The sequence below is a fragment of the Aspergillus homomorphus genome (genome assembly GCF_003184865.1).
Source record: "Aspergillus homomorphus CBS 101889 unplaced genomic scaffold BO97scaffold_27, whole genome shotgun sequence".
Lineage (NCBI taxonomy): Eukaryota > Fungi > Ascomycota > Eurotiomycetes > Eurotiales > Aspergillaceae > Aspergillus > Aspergillus homomorphus.
In genome coordinates, this window is record NW_020291913.1 from 160,691 (window position 1) to 177,082 (window position 16,392).

The 16,392-nt window shown below is 50.4% G+C and overlaps 7 protein-coding genes across 7 annotated transcripts; 2 read left to right on the forward strand and 5 right to left on the reverse strand.

The window, feature by feature from the left end:
- The first annotated feature begins 646 nt into the window (after positions 1–646).
- Positions 647–1,324, forward strand: BO97DRAFT_393608 (NADAR family protein). Its single transcript, XM_025693936.1, has 2 exons — positions 647–849; positions 902–1,324. The coding sequence occupies exons 1-2, from the start codon at positions 707–709 to the stop codon at positions 1,305–1,307; spliced, it is 549 nt and encodes a 182-aa protein (XP_025549864.1). The 5' UTR covers positions 647–706; the 3' UTR covers positions 1,308–1,324.
- Positions 1,325–1,523: 199 nt separating this feature from the next.
- On the forward strand, positions 1,524–2,473 carry BO97DRAFT_471516 (SMP-30/gluconolactonase/LRE family protein; the record flags this gene model as incomplete). Its single annotated transcript, XM_025700049.1, has 2 exons — positions 1,524–1,769; positions 1,946–2,473. The coding sequence occupies 2 exons, from the start codon at positions 1,524–1,526 to the stop codon at positions 2,471–2,473; spliced, it is 774 nt and encodes a 257-aa protein (XP_025549865.1).
- A 318-nt stretch (positions 2,474–2,791) lies between these two features.
- Positions 2,792–4,289, reverse strand: BO97DRAFT_426220 (sugar transporter; the record flags this gene model as incomplete). Its single annotated transcript, XM_025697115.1, has 4 exons — positions 2,792–3,232; positions 3,289–3,459; positions 3,511–3,738; positions 3,804–4,289. 4 exons carry the CDS (start codon positions 4,287–4,289, stop codon positions 2,792–2,794), a joined length of 1,326 nt encoding a protein of 441 aa, XP_025549866.1.
- A 3,657-nt stretch (positions 4,290–7,946) lies between these two features.
- BO97DRAFT_415753 (uncharacterized protein) lies at positions 7,947–9,130 on the reverse strand (the record flags this gene model as incomplete). The annotated part of the gene is made up of 6 exons (XM_025696407.1): positions 7,947–8,225; positions 8,311–8,448; positions 8,482–8,568; positions 8,733–8,855; positions 8,890–8,981; positions 9,124–9,130. The coding sequence occupies 6 exons, from the start codon at positions 9,128–9,130 to the stop codon at positions 7,947–7,949; spliced, it is 726 nt and encodes a 241-aa protein (XP_025549867.1).
- Positions 9,131–9,448: 318 nt separating this feature from the next.
- BO97DRAFT_406718 (uncharacterized protein) lies at positions 9,449–10,347 on the reverse strand. The gene is made up of 2 exons (XM_025695472.1): positions 9,852–10,347; positions 9,449–9,786 (listed from the first exon to the last, which is right to left on the reverse strand). Exons 1-2 carry the CDS (start codon positions 10,099–10,101, stop codon positions 9,674–9,676), a joined length of 363 nt encoding a protein of 120 aa, XP_025549868.1. The 5' UTR covers positions 10,102–10,347; the 3' UTR covers positions 9,449–9,673.
- A 2,552-nt stretch (positions 10,348–12,899) lies between these two features.
- Positions 12,900–14,490, reverse strand: BO97DRAFT_415755 (SIR2 family NAD-dependent protein deacylase; the record flags this gene model as incomplete). The annotated part of the gene is made up of 4 exons (XM_025696408.1): positions 12,900–13,303; positions 13,358–13,742; positions 13,812–14,341; positions 14,445–14,490. The coding sequence occupies 4 exons, from the start codon at positions 14,488–14,490 to the stop codon at positions 12,900–12,902; spliced, it is 1,365 nt and encodes a 454-aa protein (XP_025549869.1).
- A 231-nt stretch (positions 14,491–14,721) lies between these two features.
- On the reverse strand, positions 14,722–16,037 carry BO97DRAFT_372015 (uncharacterized protein). Its single transcript, XM_025692845.1, has one exon. The coding sequence runs from the start codon at positions 15,992–15,994 to the stop codon at positions 14,960–14,962; it is 1,035 nt and encodes a 344-aa protein (XP_025549870.1). The 5' UTR covers positions 15,995–16,037; the 3' UTR covers positions 14,722–14,959.
- Between the last annotated feature and the right edge of the window lie 355 nt (positions 16,038–16,392).

Genomic DNA, 16,392 nt, shown 5'->3' on the forward strand with positions numbered 1-16,392 from the left:
AGGAAGGGGAAGTGTTGATTAAATAAGTTTTGCACGAGGCTGCCGCCGCCAAGCTGACCCTTGCCCACAACTACTTGTTACATTCAGATCTATGAATATATCCCTCCCCCTCCCCCACCCCCAACGTCAGACAGATGTAGTTCCAAACAATTCAAATCTACTACTCGTCACTCTCCCCAAAAACAGTATTCCACTCATAAGTTGGCCCGACACAGTACGCTCTTGACTCGGCCAGCACACAATTCTTTCCGTCCAGTGATGGGTTGACCTCGAGAAACAAGCCCCAGGGGATTGATCCTGCAGGCAGACGATGGTACACATATCGCGCTCTTTGCCATCAGTAGCTGTAGCTACATGCCACTTGCCGCCGCGCTCGGTGGTGCCCGGCGCGACGCTCACATTTTCTGGTGGGGGAAACTCGGGGATGGCATAGCCATCCCCATATTGGGGTAGTTGTATCGGTGTCCGGCGCGGTCCTCGTCGAGTTCCCTGCTTGGGGCACTAAGCACAACACATCTGCCCATCTGCTCCGCTCGGCGTAGCCCAATAGACGGAAGTGCCAAGCTCGCTACTTGGCCCTATAATCTGTCCATCTCGTATCATAATTATGAGTCACAGCGCATCACTGATATCCGACTCGTATCTACAATAAATTCGGTGATCATAATTCAGATGAAAATAAATACTCAATTAGCCGCAGCATACGATGAGTTCATCAGACGAGGAGAACACCAAGCCGATCTACTTCTGGCGATTGGAAGACGAAAACGCATACCTAGGCCAGTGGTATCTAGCGTCGTTCGTGTGGCAGAATGGCAAGAACAAGTTCTCATACGCTAATGCAGAACAGTGAGCTAGACCTCCATCTGATTAGGATGACCTAAAATTGAACAGATTATAGATACATGATGCACCGCAAATCCCTCCTTTTCGCTGGTCCCGACCACCCTATGACTCAGCGGCTCCAAGCCGGGTGGAAACTGCATCCACGTAAGCTGCGTGATCTGGGCCGTCAGATTCCCGGCCTCGACGAGACGGTCTGGCAGGCGGAACGATATGCGATCGTGGCAGAGGGTACTTATCTAAAATTCAAACAGAACCCGGATATTGCGGCGCCGCTACTCGCAACAGGGACCGGTGAGATTGTCGAGGCAAGTCCCAGCGACCGCATCTGGGGGGTAGGATTCGGGCGCGAGTGTGCGGATTTATGGCGGGAGGAATGGGGGATGATTCTTTTGGGCGAGGCGTTGATGGAGGCCAGAACAAGACTGAGGGATGAGAAGAGAATGGTTAGAGACGCGGATTAGGGCTGCTAAAACCCCGCATAAAATCGCATGTCGGAGCGGGTACCATCCGAAGAGATGCGGATACGCCCCGTCCGGCCTCGGGTATGGCGTTGCCCAGAGTGAAAAAGAGAGAGAGAGAGAGGATGACCACTAATGTAACCCAGCCTCCCAGGTACAGTACACTTATTATATCAGACACGTAATATAATCGCTTCTTCCGCTGGGCATCTGAATACAATGAGCCTCCAATCCCAATTCACCACGCCAACCACTATCCAAGCAACCGAATGGACGACCCTACCCACGCGATACCGCCGCCCTGGCGGCCTCTTGGAGCACAGCCTCCACCAGAAGCGCGGCCAGCCGCTTGACTCCTTCCTCGAAGGACCCCTCTACATCCCGTCGCTTTCGCGTCTCTTTGTCGTCGACATCCCCTACAGCCGGATTTTCTCGATCGACCCCACAATCAAGGAATGGAAAATTGTCTTAGCCTACGATGGAGAACCAAACGGACTGGCCTACCACCCCCCGACCAAGCAGATCCTCATGGCCGACTTCAAGCAAGGCATCCTGGCCTTTGACCCTACCTCCCACGAGGACCCAAACGACCCGACCCTCCCACACCACTGGTGACGCGATACCACGGCGAACGTCTCAAGGGTCCCAACGACCTGGTCGTCACCTACACCGGCACCGTCTATTTCACCGACCAAGGGATGACAGGCCTGCACGATCCGACAGGCCGGGTGTTATGCTTCGATCTTCCATCCAACAATGGCGATCCGAATAATGCCAATGGCGCCAGCCAGCACCACATTAAACCGGAATGCGTGCTCTCCAAAGGCCCCTCACCTAATGGCCTTGTGATGAGCGAAGACGAATCGGCCGTCTTTGTCGCCATGACCCATGACAACGCGGTGTGGTACGTTCCCTTCTATCCGAATGGGAGCGTGCAGCGCGTGGGCCGGTTTGCCAGCTACTATGGGATCAGGGGACCGGATGGGATGGCGATGGATATAACGGGGAACATCTTTGTCGTGCATTCGTCGTTAGGGGTGGTGTTTGTACATCGGCCGGATGGGGAGGTCGGGTGGCGCATCTGCTGGGATGCGGGTGCAGGGAAGAAAATGACGAACTTGGCGTATGGAGGGCCAGATGGAACGAACCTTGTATTTAGTCGAGAGTGAGACGGGGACGGTGCTGGTGGTGGACTGGTTTTGCAAAGGGGTGATGGTTGGAGATGAGGGGAACAAGTAGGCTTGGTTGGTCTCGGTTGGTCTCGAGGGTAGTGAGAACTATAAGAAATCATATGGATTGAATACTGCAAGATTTTGTTCGAAAGCTTTATAGAATAAAACATGGGTAAAGAGGATGCATGCGGAGCGAGAATTCAGATACACTGTGCAGGCTTCTTGCTCCTGCATCCTGCGATACTGATGACTATATCTATATATGGAGTGTAGATCTACGCCCATTCTCGCTGCTTCTCAGTCGTCCCCTCTGCCTCAACCGGCTTTCTCACAATCACCTCTCACCCGCGCAGACAGATTGTAATGCTGCGGCAACTTCCGCGCCATGGGAACGATATCCCAAATGGTGGGCGCTTCACGAAAGACCCCGTCAATGAGCTCCAAGTCCCGATTCATCGTCTCTGGAAAGAAGAGGAGTACAACCAGAGGCACACACGCACACGTTGCCGCAAAAACAATGTAATACCGCCAACCGATGGTCGACAGAGCGACTGGGGTGACCATTGTGATGATAAAGTTCCACATCCAGTGGTTCGCCGTCGAGATGGACGACATGACCGCACGAAGAGGCGCAGGCGCGACCTCCGTGCAGTATAGAAAATTGCCCTCAAGGAACCCAATGGGATACGCCAGGTTGAACAGGAAGATAAAGACAGCCGCCGTGAGGGGGAGGCAGAATGGTTGGAGGCCGGGAAGCTGGTAGCAACCGCCATGGCAATCATGCAGAGTCACATTCCTGACCCACTGGTTACAAGAATCCAGCGGCGGCCCAGCCGGTCGACGGCGGCGAAGGATAGGAAAGAACACAGAAACTTCCAGGTCAGGGCACTTGCAGCGACAATGAACGGAATGTCTCCCTGCAGGTGCAGGTTGTCTTGGAAGATAGTGGTTGTGTAGATCGAGATCGTGTTGCCTCCCACCAGCTGCTGTAGGGTTTAGATGCCAAGACGGTGCAGGTCATTGGTCCGGAAGACGTCGCGCAGGGAGATGGCAGGACAGTTGGAGAGAGAGGCTTCAATCCGAGCAGCTTCGCAGCGGATTAGCTGATGGTCGCTAGGCATGTTGTTGAGCGCGGCAAGAGCCTCAGTAGCGGGTGAGATCCGTCCGCGTTGTACCAGCCAGCGGGGTGACTCTGGCAGGGTAAAAGTGGAAAGACAGATCACCACCGAGAAGAGAATGGGACTAACAAGGGGGATCCGCCACTGAAGAGGGGGCGAAGAAATTTTGCTAGATCCCGAGTGATCCAGCCCGACAAGAAAAATCCCACACAAATGAAGATGCCAGAAGTGATGACCTGACGCCCGCGTTTGCCCGTAGAAGAGCACTCGGCTTGCCACACAGGAACAATCACACTCAACTGGCCCACCCCTAATCCCAGGATGATGCGTCCAACGGTGGACTGGGCCAGGGAGAAGGCCGTACATTGAAGAATCTGACCCAGTGCCGCACAACAGCTGCCAACAAAGATAGTCATACGACGACCCAGTCTGTCGCCAATGACAGAGCAGGATAAAGCTCCCAGAAGAGCTCTCAACATCAAAGTGGCATTGATGAATCCTTTCAAGGTCGAGTTCTGCCGCTCTTGGGCCCCGTGGATGTTGACTGTGTCGATTTGTGGGAAGAGACGGATCACATCCGGGAGGGTGAGCAAAGCCGAGAGCCCAGCCTGGTTGTACCCGTACAGGATGAAGGCAGGGGCGATGATAAAGAGTCTTTGTGCCTGTTGGAGACTGATAGCTGACGAGAACATCATGCCTGTACAGTAACTACAAAAAGCTAGAGTGAAGTGATTTTGATATGAAATGCTGTTTCCAGGTTGGAGAAGAATTGCGGGAAGGAGGAGGGCTACCAGGCGTTTCTAAAATAACCTCTCTGACCCCTTAGTCCTAAAGCATAACCTCATGCATGTTCTGCTATGCATGCATAATCTGACCTGATATTCGCAGAGACTAAAGATACTATATATTGCGTCCAATCGGCAGATCCTGTTGCAATGACCGTTTAGGAGCTGGTGCAAGATCTCAATGACAATGCAAGTGGAAGTCCGCTAGAGACAACAACCAAGTGCAATAAATATTGTTTAGCCCAATGTATCGTGCATGTAACTATAGATTACTGCTCCTACTTCCGAAGCGGATGTCAAATGGCGATGAAACTCATGAGTCTATGGCATGCGTACAGCAAGTTACGCCATTTCAATTGATCCTGTTAATGAAGTGGATTTATCCTGGACCTGGTTGCGGAGTAATGGTCGACACCCATGGCAAGCCTACTGGTGAAGAACACCCAGAGCGGCACAAAGCCGCCGTCTCTTCTGCCTCGATGCCCCCTCGCCAGCCATCCAATCTACAAGGGCATACCGCACGGTTGTCATTCCATTACCATTACTCTGCATTGGAACAGGGGTGGGATAATGTCTGAAGAGAAATTAACTTAGTATGATCACCATATAAGAAGAATCACGTTCTTTCATGCTACCAGCACTTGTCTAGGGTCTGACTCAGGCGTCTTCCCCTGCCCAAACTAGCCGTCTTCAGTGTTCTCCCACTCGAGACATGAGCATGAAATCCAGACCATACCAATTGCTATCGCCAACACATCCTGAATATACCTACTTCCACAAGAGATCGACCAAATTGCCATGCCATATGCAACAACCTAGTCATGAAGGTTGGAAACGATTAAATAGCTTATTTATCAGCCTTTTTCCAAGACACCCCCTGTGGTGATCAGAAAGACATCGCGCCTCAAAACAACCATGCCAGAAGACGTGGTAGACATTACATATATAAACCTGGAGACCCATAAACTCCTTGATTCCACACTGAGAGATGTGCAGTAACCCGTGCATATAGGCCAGCAACAATCATAGAAGCGGGGGATGTCCATCCCACTTCGGGGCCGTTCCGAGCGGCGGATCTTGCCCGCTAGAACTGGCTGCGCAACTATCATGCAGGTCGCAGCATACAAATGTTATCGATGCACAAAATAAATCACTGCCTCAGAAACACACAACCCTCAAATCATATGGTATAGCCTGTATTTTATTTTCCTTCATAGACCCATCTGCTTCCGTCTTCAACAATTTCAAAGAAAAAAGGGTGGTATACCGAATAACACTAGTCCTATTAACCAAGCTCATTCCTACGGTCAAGGAATACTTCCATTGAAATCACGAGTCCTTAGAGATTATCTTCCAGGTTGAAGGACAAAAGGCTCGCTTCATCCGACCGGGCTGGCGGGAGTGGGGTGGGATGTGCTTCGGCGCCTTGACCGTGAAGCAAGAATTCCAAACAATTATACATCTTCACCGTGCAGCCTTACTAGCTAATTTTATCAACCCGGAGCACGACCCACTACAGCCGCTCTTCTCCCCGGTAGGGCGAGATTTCCCTTAATCGTGTGGCATGCAAAAGCACTGCTATCCGGAAGACACCCCGGGAATATCATGTGACAGGAAGTATAAACCCCCCCCCTCGTTCACCTCCATCTTTTCTCCACATTTCTACGGAGGGGTTTGAGGACAGAGAACAGCTTTGTTGCAGCGATATCTCATCGGAACGGTGCTTCAGGTGCTTGGGCTGACCTAATCCGTCGAACAATAGACCGCGCTGAAGCTTCTCTAGATATAGGTTATGATCTTTAAAATCGCGTTGGTGTCAGCTGCTTGATAACGGTCTAGCTGGTCTGTGTGAAATCGAGGACTGCGAAGCCAGGAGAAGCATACCCGGGGGTTGGACTTCGGATTACGAGTCAAAGTTGGGTGGACGTACGGTATCATTTGAGTTTTGTGAGCTCGTCCTACAGGCAATTGGCCTATCTGACAGGGCTAGTACATGTTTAGCTCACCTAGGTCGACTTCATAGATTGGTACTGTCCTTAACAGACCATGAACGAGAGGGGTTCATTTCGTCAAACCGAAGCCGCAACAATCAATCAAGAATTTGCATCGACTGATCGAGAACCCCGTGGTATCATCACAAAGGTGAGTAACTACTTCCGCATTATGAATGTTGCAGGGCTCTACTTGAGAACAGGCGAATATACCGATGAATATTTTGTTTTTCGAGATGGTTTGACGGTGGCATATCCGTATCCATATCCATCCTGTTAGTGAGATCTAATATATAGCATGACTTGCTTTACTGAGTGAAGAAATCCGGGTATATATCTAAAAATGCATTGAAGTTACTCTATCTTCGTGTTTCTTTTTTTTTGCGCCTGCAGTTTTGAATTATGCACGCTCAAACGAGACCCTCTGGCATGAATTGTGCCACTTCCTCGAGCAGGTGCCGCCACTCGGGGAAAACAAAGATGCAGGCAGCTACGTTCGAGAAAGCCGAGGTATGGATGCTATTGTCAAAGGACGGCACTTGGTTAGGCTTCGACACCAGCTTCACAATCGTGCGTACCCGGTGGAGCACCTTTTAGGCGCCCGCATGAGGGCGGAACCAGGAAGACTTTGGTGTCGATGCATTTGTGCAGCCGCTCCAAGGCGTCGACTGGACTCGGCTTGGGCGGCGCGCCCGTATGGCCCCCGTGGCCGCGGCCTGCCTCTTGCAGAATCTGGACTGCTGCATGATGCGCCCAATGTGGGCCGCCGTCCACTCAGTCTCCCCTTGGAGCCAACGCTGGTGAACCGCGTTGGTTGTGTCGATCTCCATGCTGAATTTCAGGTCGGCCTCTTTTTGCACTGGGACTTACAGAAGCGGCCGAAGACACGGGCTAAAGCTAGCTCATAGCTTTGGCGGCATGTTGGACGCTTTTTGACCGGGAACATCTCCGGGTACGCCTCCATCAGATGCTCACCCGCCGGCCATGACTACCCCTCCGGCAGCAGCTTCTCGTGCTGCGCCGCCTGGTATAGGTGCAACACAGCGACCACCGCAGTGAATTGATTGACCCATTCTTGACCCACATTGTAGAGTTGGAACTTCATCCACAACAAGGTCTGTCCGCTTAACAGAGGGCGTGAGTTGAGCAGCGCGGACGGATGAGGTGATACCACCCCGATCGACCGTTGCTTAGTGTAGACCGGGTCGTCAAGGGTAAGTTAATCCAAAATTTCCAGGAGCCACTCCATCTCATGTCTGCTCTCCTTGTTTTCAAACGAGAGAATCCTTTGGCTCTGAAGGACATCGGGGACTTGTGGCCTCGCAATTTCGACAAAAGCCAAGAGCTCAGTACATGCCTTGGCATGGTCGGGCCCCACTGATTGCCAATCGCACCTCGACATGGATCCAGGCCGAAATGAGCAGATTCATTGTCAGATCATTCGTGGTGAGGAGCTCCGTGAACAGAATCGTAAGCGATTCCGTCACCGCAGCCTCGTTCAATTGTTCCTTGCCGAAGAGCCTCAGGTGCTCTACTATCGCCTCATCGAGCAGTATGCGCTATAGTTCGTCGCCACTCATTTCCTTGGTCCAGTCAGGCTCCGGCAGCTGTGCGCGGAGATAGGCGTCGGAACCCGCAAACAATCGTTTTCCACAGTTTCCCCCAGTATCGGAATCAGGCTGCACAGGATTTCAAGGAAGGTGTCGAAGTCCTGGATGCCCTCACCACCTGCTTTTTCCTCTTGCGCCGCCGCACGTCGGATCTCACAGAGCTTGAACAACGGTGTGGGCCAACTGTCAGGGTCCTCAGCGAAGACTCCCTCGGTTACCAGGTCAAGCACCCCCTTCATGTACAACTGTAGGGTCATGTTTGTGGTGATTGTCGCGGTCTCAATTGAATGCTGTCCATCTCGGTACCCCTGCCAGGTTTCCCACACTTACCCCATGGACAAGCAGAGGTCTTGCAGGATAATCTCCAGCGAGAATAGCTTCTTCGGCTTTTCCACACTGGCGGTGTGGCGGCGTAGCAGAGGGGGCAGTGTTGGCTGCGCTGCCGCTCGAGGAGGGCTCGTCCGCCGCCTACACGAGTTCCAGCGCCGCGAACATATTGACCACCGCTGCGGCATCCGACTCCTTCTGCTCCTCGCCTTCTTCTCTCTTCTTCAGATCCGGCGTGATCGGTTTGAGGATCTTCTCCACCTGCTTCAGAGTGAAATGAAGTGCTCGTGATTTCGGTTGGACATCGGGTCGCCGTCATGCTCGTAGAGTGGTCGCTGGTACCCGCGCCGCGCAATCGACCGCGGCATCTCCTTGATCTAGTAGCCGGCCACAATTCGTTCCGCTCGCTCCACCAGCTGCTTGACTTTCAGCATGTACTCCTTGGGCTCCACAGAGGGTGCGTTACCTTCTTTGGCCTGCTTGCGCGCCTTGCCCTTTAATCGACCAGGGCCCTTGGACTTCTCGAAGTCGGGATCCGCTGTCAAGAGCTAGGTAGACAGGTCTTGCGTATCCTGCTCGTACTGCAGGTATCGGCTGATGTACGTTGGTTGCGCCTTTTTCCAGAATATAATTCTGTAGAGTGTGCTGACTTGCTAATCGTGTATTACATATGACTATAATCGAACAAGACTCGTGTTTATGGTCTAATAGACATTGCACTAGAGTATCAATCCGTCTCTATTTTTAATAAGTAATACTGGCTTGCAATCTGTTCCTCCCAGTCGCTCTTAATAAGGCCTTTCGATATCTTCGTACCCGTCATTGTTACACACCAGATCGCTCAATAGATTATTACAAGACAGAGGGGGGGATCACTGTTCCATTCTTTCATATCTCACTGCGCGTTTCTCAATCAATTACCGGGGAACGTCATGTCAGCTCCACAACTACGTGTCCTTTGCTAGACATGAGTGTATAGGTACAATGTCTCTCGGGCATGTGTATACGGTGGAAGGTCGAGTAGGGATCTGTTGGCTGTGCTGTGGTCGGATAGAGAAATGGCCGACAGACACCTCAGGGAACATATCAAATAGAATAGAGAACGTCTCTCTTCATGAACAAAGAATCTATATATGAACAACGATCAAGTAAGTAAAGTACTATACAACATTCTTTCATGACAAAATATGCATAAATCCATCCATCATCATCATGATTCGTCCGTCTTCGAAAACCATTATTATGAGTGTCTCCTCAAGCCTTGCCCTCATTGCTTACTCTTTACATTAAGCATTCATCATATCGACCAGGCCCACCACGAGGAGGGCAGCGCAGTGGCAGTGTGCTGGATGTTGCCCGGCCGGGACTAGTTGGACACCAATTTGTAGCTGGCATATCCCGAGTCATCCCCGCTCAGGCATTGTCCGACGGTCATGTTGTATGGGCTGGAGGAACAGGCATTGTCATTGAAGAGTTGCACTATTGATGAATCAAGATTAGCCGGGGTTTTGTGCTGGCAGGATGTCAGAGAGTGAGTGGCTTACCACTGTAGCCGGCGACGTGTGCTTCGAAGCTGACGGACTGGATCGTGTCGTCGCCAAAGGTCCCGCATTGGTTGAGGTAGTCTCCGTAGATACCCAGTTCGCCCAGGTTCAGCTCCGAGCAGCCCGGGGCGCCGTAAACACGGAGTTGGGCCAGGCGGGTGTTGTTGAGGTTGCCGGTGCCGGTGGGGAGAGCCAGCACGGTGGAGATGGTGACTGTCAGGAGGGTCGAGAGGAGGAGAGAGAACTGCATGATGATTGAGGATGATTGGTGGTTTGGAATATAATGATATACTGGATAAAGAAAATAATTGTGTGATACGATATGTTCTTTGTGTGTGAGGAGGGAAGAAAGCAAGCCGGTGGTGGACGTCTTTTATAAGTCTTCAAAGGGTCGGACTCCCCCGCAAATCAGACCGGATGATTCTGGCCTGGTGATCGTCTCTTTTTGGCGCGGCAATGACTTGGCGATCGACGGACTGCGCCCGGCCTGGACGATCCCTGCCGTGAAGGAGCGGGATGTCATGTCGTCCCGTCAGCCTATGATGTGACCTTTCCGATTTCCAGCCTCGCCGTCTTTTTCACCTTCTGCTGCCTCTGTTTCTTTCCCCCGTTGAGTAACTGGCCCAGTTTGCTATCATGGAGGTAAAATCGAGCGTAGGGGCTGGGGGCTGGAGTCTGAGGCTGGGCAAGTAAGCACAGACAGACACGCGGCTCACTGCATGCATGTCTCAGAAGCGACCCGCCACTCTTTGTCTGAGGGTCACCGTGCGTGTTCACAATAACTCCATTGTATAGACATCCGGTGCATCCTTCGGATGAGCCGGATCGACAGCTTGGATAAGAGGGTCAGAGTAGCATACTTTATGAGTCAAAGAAGCCTTATGCCTTTAGGTTTAATGGACTGGAAGTGATTGCCACCAAGTCAACTCGAATGCGACCGAAGGTGTTGGCAAGAAGGTCGACTATCATTGTACCCATATGCAAAGAGCGACCGCTGAAACTGCAACGTCGCATTCAATGTACATCTAGTGACCTGTCAACCTGCGAGGATCAAAACAGATGTCTTTCAATCTAAGAATAGCACCAATGCAGACGATAATAATAGTAAACCCGGTGGCAGGGCTGAGGGTCACGATGCAGATCTCTCTGGACCCTGCGATCGCGCATGACATCAGGTATACGTCTCGATACTGCAGATCATCTGTACTACTGCGCAACTGTCCGTCCACGCCTCGTTCTAGAATCGGAGTTGACCGTTGTCGATAGCAAGGATACATAGGGTACATTGTAGAACACGGACGTCTCAAACGCTGCGTGCCAGTGCCACATATTGTCTTAACAAGCCACTACGGATTTCGTCCTGCTGACCTCTTTCTTCACCACGAACAGAGTACTTCGCTTTCTAGAATCAGCCGAGCTCATGTACTTATTCGCAGTAGACTATCAATTCAAACCTCCTAAGCTTTTATTATAATAAGTATAATCAGTAACAGCTGAACGTTTAGACAGGTAATAGCTTTATTCTATGCCCTTATCACTGGCTGTAATAAGTGTATCATAAACTACATGAGTTCAGGTAATTTGTATAACAATATTAAGTTTTCCCTCCTCTGTATATCCTATTATCGAGAAGAAAACAGATATTAGATCCTGGCTTGTTTGATAAAGCACTAGTACCTATTCTAATCAGCAGACCATTTCGCAGTGCGCTGTATAAATTAGCATACAGTTGAGCACAGTTGAGCACAATTGAGCACGGTTGAGAAGAAGGATTCTGTCAATCTGACCAACTACTGGGCTTAGGATACAGTCGCCAGAGACTCAAAGAAATCCTGCGAGATTCATACAATTATACGTCACACACTCAGGTACCTCAGAAAAAAGAGTGACTAAGTCAGGCTCTAACGACGAATTTCCGTCCGAGGGGCCAAGCCTGAACGCCTTCTACGCGGACCTCGACGCGCGTCACGTCTTCAACGACCGCCCAACATACATGATCTGGACAATGCGCAGCGCCTTCGAAGTGAACCCCGAAGATGACTCCTAGTACTTCCCCGGCATGAGGGACCAATGTGTCCTTGCTGCTGCACAGTATATCCTGTGGAGTGGCCACGAGCGGTTCATGAGACTGGGATATAGTGGTGATATTGATGAGGAATTGCTGTGGACTTGAATAGCGGGCCCGTTGTATGATTGGAAGGTGGCTCTTGGCTTAGCGAGGTAGCGGTTCTGGAAGGCAGGGTTTTGGGCTGCGGGGGGAATTAAGGCCTTAGGGAGGAGATGAGGGATGTTGCTGGTAGAGCTGCGGGTTTGATGGATGAATTTGAGAGTGCGTTGTTGTTTTGATTTTGGCCCTATTCCCTCTCGCGGTTGGGACTAGTACTCTAATCCCTGTCCTTGGTCATAGTTTTATGAAGACCAGATCTTGGGCGATGACTGTGCATTCCACGGGCTGAGATTGGTGCTGCTCTCGCCCCATATTTGGCCTTCATCTATGTTATTCCCCAGGGCCAACCATAGGCATTGACGCCGTGAGGTACTCCGGCTTTGGGAGACGAGTCATAGAAGAACAAGGTAAACTTGGAGGAGACCTAGTCTTTAAAGCTAATTTTTTTTTTTTTTTTTTGCTGAGATTGTATGGGAATAGTCCAAAATAAAACGAACAGTGTAATGTCCCCTGCCCTTACTATATCATGATAATTCTGCTGCTAGAGGACCTCGCGGGTCTTCTACAGTGTTTTTGGGCCGTGTGGTTAACTCTACCAATGTAGCGGGATAGGACCGTCACAAGTGGCTTGAGTTTCTGGCGACTAGCAAAAAAACCTTGATATATAAGTAATAACAGGAATTTGAACACCAAACTAAAGTAAGAACTATAGAACGGGGACCCAAAAAATGCACCAATCACTATCTCTTGATTGCATGGGCGTTTACCCCGTCTGACTGGGTTCAAGATGCCCTCCATTGCTAATTTGTATTGTTAGTTAGAACGCCGTGCTGTCAACGAGGATACCAATCCAACACTTCGCCTGAGTTTTAGCCATGCTGCTACTCGAGCTGCGAGATAATGTGCGGTATCTCTTCAAGACTCCTCAACCAGATGGGGCGAATTCCCATAGCGAGGTATTGTCCGGACCGCTGCTTAATCTCTTGACCAGAGGGTTGATGATCGTCGGCCAAACCACCAGGCCACGGCAACAGCGCATAATGATATCTGCCAGGCCGCCTTTCAAAGGCATCTCGAAGCAACTGATTCATGTACCTGTCTGAGAATGAACACCCAATATACAAGGCCACATGAACAGGGTTCTCCAGGTAGTCAGACTGGAAGCGTTCTAGGACCTTTGAGACGGACTGCCCATATTGCGACTGATAGCCACTTGTGGCGAAGACGAATGGCACCATTGTTATAAGGAACGGTCTGGTCGGTGTATACCCATGCACGTGGTACACTGGAAGAAACAGCGCACCTGGCCCGACTGATCAAGCGAAATGGTTCGGATCACCTGCTATTTCGTCTCCACGCATCGCAATTGCTGCGCTAGGAATCTGCAGATCTGAAAGCGCTTGCTCCATGAAATCATCATAGTTGTATGTGATTATGCCGTCCCAGCCCATAAAGTGGTCCTCCCTTTCGTGAACAAACTGACTCCGTGCTAATCTTGCGATCGCGTGATGTGTCTTGCTCGGTATCCTATCTCTCTTGTAGAGCATGGCTGTTATAAAGGTCAACAGTCGCTGTCCGCAAAGATCGTGACCAACATCAGCGCCGCGCCTCAAGATGTCAGTATTAACTGATTTGTCATTCCTCTGGGCCTCTTCAATACGCTGTAAAACTTTGACTGCGGTATTCTCTTCGTCAGCGTTGTATCTTTTTGCTGATTCTCTGTACTAATTAGTCGTAAAGTTCCGCTGAACGCCATTTAAAGTAGGTGTCCAGCCGGAGCGCTCGCTCTCTACTGGGTCCCTAGAGATGAACCTCTCATTGATAAGCCCTTGTGGAGCCTCAGGGGGCAGCTGCTCCAAGTCCTGAGGCCTGGGAAGCCAAAGCTCCATGACTCTGCCAATTGTCTGGTGTAATAGACCCTCCACTAGTGATGGCCAGCTTGGAGCATTGCAAGGGGCTGTCATCGACGCGCCAGCCCCAAGCACGAGCGAGAGCGCCGAAGAGCGCCGTATCTGGCGAAGAAGAGAAATGTCGAATTCTCGTATATTCCAACTAAGTTCCCTTCTCATCTCCCTAGTCGCTGCGGAAGTGTTGGCCATAAACTGTCTTGCACGTTCTTGAGTCGCATCAACATCGACGATATCGTCTCCTATTTGACTGTTCAAGTGGTGACCCCTCTGAACCCCTCTGCAAAGCCCGGTGATAATTCTTTCGATCTCATAGAGCGAATGGGCTGAGGGTTCGCGTCGTCGCAGGTCGGCAAGAAGGTTTGGATCGAAGTTAGCAAGCAATTGCTCCCATTGTGCCTGGAAACTGCTGGGCCCTGCTGGTAGGTACGGCAGGTGGAGAGACTACGTGTGACCATACTGCTGTTAGATCTTTTGGCAGCTTACCGGAAATAGAGATTGGAAAGAGCTATGGAATACCTGGTTCGTCAGTTCCCTGTGGCGGGTGTTCACCATTCGACGCCATTGCTGCGTATTATGAGGGTGTCTACAGGAAGTGACAAATAGCCGTCTGATCTGTACTTCAAAATCTTGGTAGGGTTCTCTAGGGCAAGCAATATTGTACTTATAAGAGAGTAGAGCAATGTTATATTCATGCATCACGAGTTCGCAGAATCATGAGATGAAATATAGGTGATGTAATGAAGGTTCCAGACATTGTTTAATCTTCTAGATTATCTGAACATGTGCTTCTGTTGTCCCAATCCGTTCCATCCCTCTTTTATGCTGCTTGTATTCACTTGATTTCTCAAATGCCTCTAGATCAATGACCCCAGATGAGGCTAGGCTCTTCTGCCCCATGGCACAGAGTCCTTTGGGTGAAACAATGCAGTAAAACACGGTAATATTATAATCGACTCCGCGTGGGCGTTACTTTTGACAAAGGACAGACAGATTTACAGTATAAACATGAGTAGGAAAGTGAGCTGGTGACTTTAGCCGGCAAAATTAATTTCCCCATTTCCCGCATTATCCCGCTGAGATTTATAGCTGACGCCAGCGACCTTGAGCCCATCGCGATCGAGAAGCGTGATAGTGTCACCGTCCATAGATAAGAAGGAATTCGGAACGTCAAAGACCATTATAGCCTTTGCATCTAAAGCCGCATTACTAGGGAGAACCTGTTGTTCCCAGCGCGAATTGCGGATTCTCCAACGTGCGAGCGATATTTTGCGCCTCGTGAGGTTCTTCAGGGTAACAGACTGCTTCTTGTCTTCACCTTGGCCAAAAGAATCCACAACGAGCTTGTTGATAGCAACTGAGTTTTCGACAAGGTCACCAGGCAGGAGGTCTTTCCAAGTGACTCGTGATATGGCATGGCCATCATTCTCGCTTGTATGCACGGCCTGTGATGCAAAGGCAAGGAAAATACCAATCCATTCATCATCCTTTGGGAAATGGAAGAGAAGCGCGCCGTCCTGGAACACGCCATCGTCACCCGAGTACCTTCGGATGTTGCCCTGGTTCATGTGGACATTGTGTATGCCATTGTTTGTGCTAAATCGTTCGCCGAATATGTAAACGACAGCCCCCTTATTGATTGCTTGCTTATTGATTGCTTCCTGGACTTTAGGCACCAGGACATCGATAATGTCATTGTTTGGACCAGTAATGTCATGCTCAAGAACCCGACCGGTATTCACGTCAAAGAGATTGCCCCGGATGTAATCAAGCCGTAGGCCGCCCTGTTCGGGCTCTTTATCGTCCAAGCGCTCGAAGCCGGTCTTGAGCTCCGACAGACTCCTGACGAGCGGATGGCCGCTCATATGCTCATTTACCCAATAGACAAGTCGCGACTCTTGCTGGTCTCCAGACTTGATGTTTATGGCGGCGTGAAATTCTGGCCCTTCAAAGTCTGTCTCTCCATTATTGCAGAAATAGAGAGTTAGATGAGGTGTTCTGGCCCCACGACGTTCAACTTTGTAACGTTTGGGGTAAGCCTTCCAGACTCCGTAATTTTCCAGCGGCATATTGCTTCTCAGCCGGAGATTAAGATATAAATCAAAAGCTCTCGTTGACCGTAATGTACTAGGACTCTCCGGGTAGCATGGTTTACAATTCTGGGTATTTGTACCCCGTGGGTATGTGGTCAGATGATGGGTTGGGAGCTTTTGGATTATGTCACCACTGAGAGTATTAAGACTTCCTACCCTGGTTACATAGCTTCACCGTCACGCATTATAAACCTGATATTATCCAATGGATCCACTCTATCTGGCACCTCGTATATGTTATGCCAATAGTGTATCATAAGTATTTGACCCTCCAGTGCTTCCGATAGGACCCACTTTTTAATACTGCCTGGCGGAAACCTTGCAACTTAATTTAACACAATTACTCATACTTAAAAACATCAGCAGCTCCAAGG

Coding starts and splice junctions, on each gene's coding strand:
- BO97DRAFT_393608 (XM_025693936.1), top strand. CDS start 707: ATGAGTTCATCAGACGAGGAGAACACCAAGCCGATCTACTTCTGGCGA. Junction 850..901: donor TCATACGCTAATGCAGAACA/GTGAGCTAGACC, acceptor AACAGATTATAG/ATACATGATGCACCGCAAAT.
- BO97DRAFT_406718 (XM_025695472.1), bottom strand. CDS start 10,101: ATGCAGTTCTCTCTCCTCCTCTCGACCCTCCTGACAGTCACCATCTCC. Junction 9,787..9,851: donor ACACGTCGCCGGCTACAGTG/GTAAGCCACTCA, acceptor ATTCATCAATAG/TGCAACTCTTCAATGACAAT.
- BO97DRAFT_372015 (XM_025692845.1), bottom strand. CDS start 15,994: ATGCCGCTGGAAAATTACGGAGTCTGGAAGGCTTACCCCAAACGTTAC.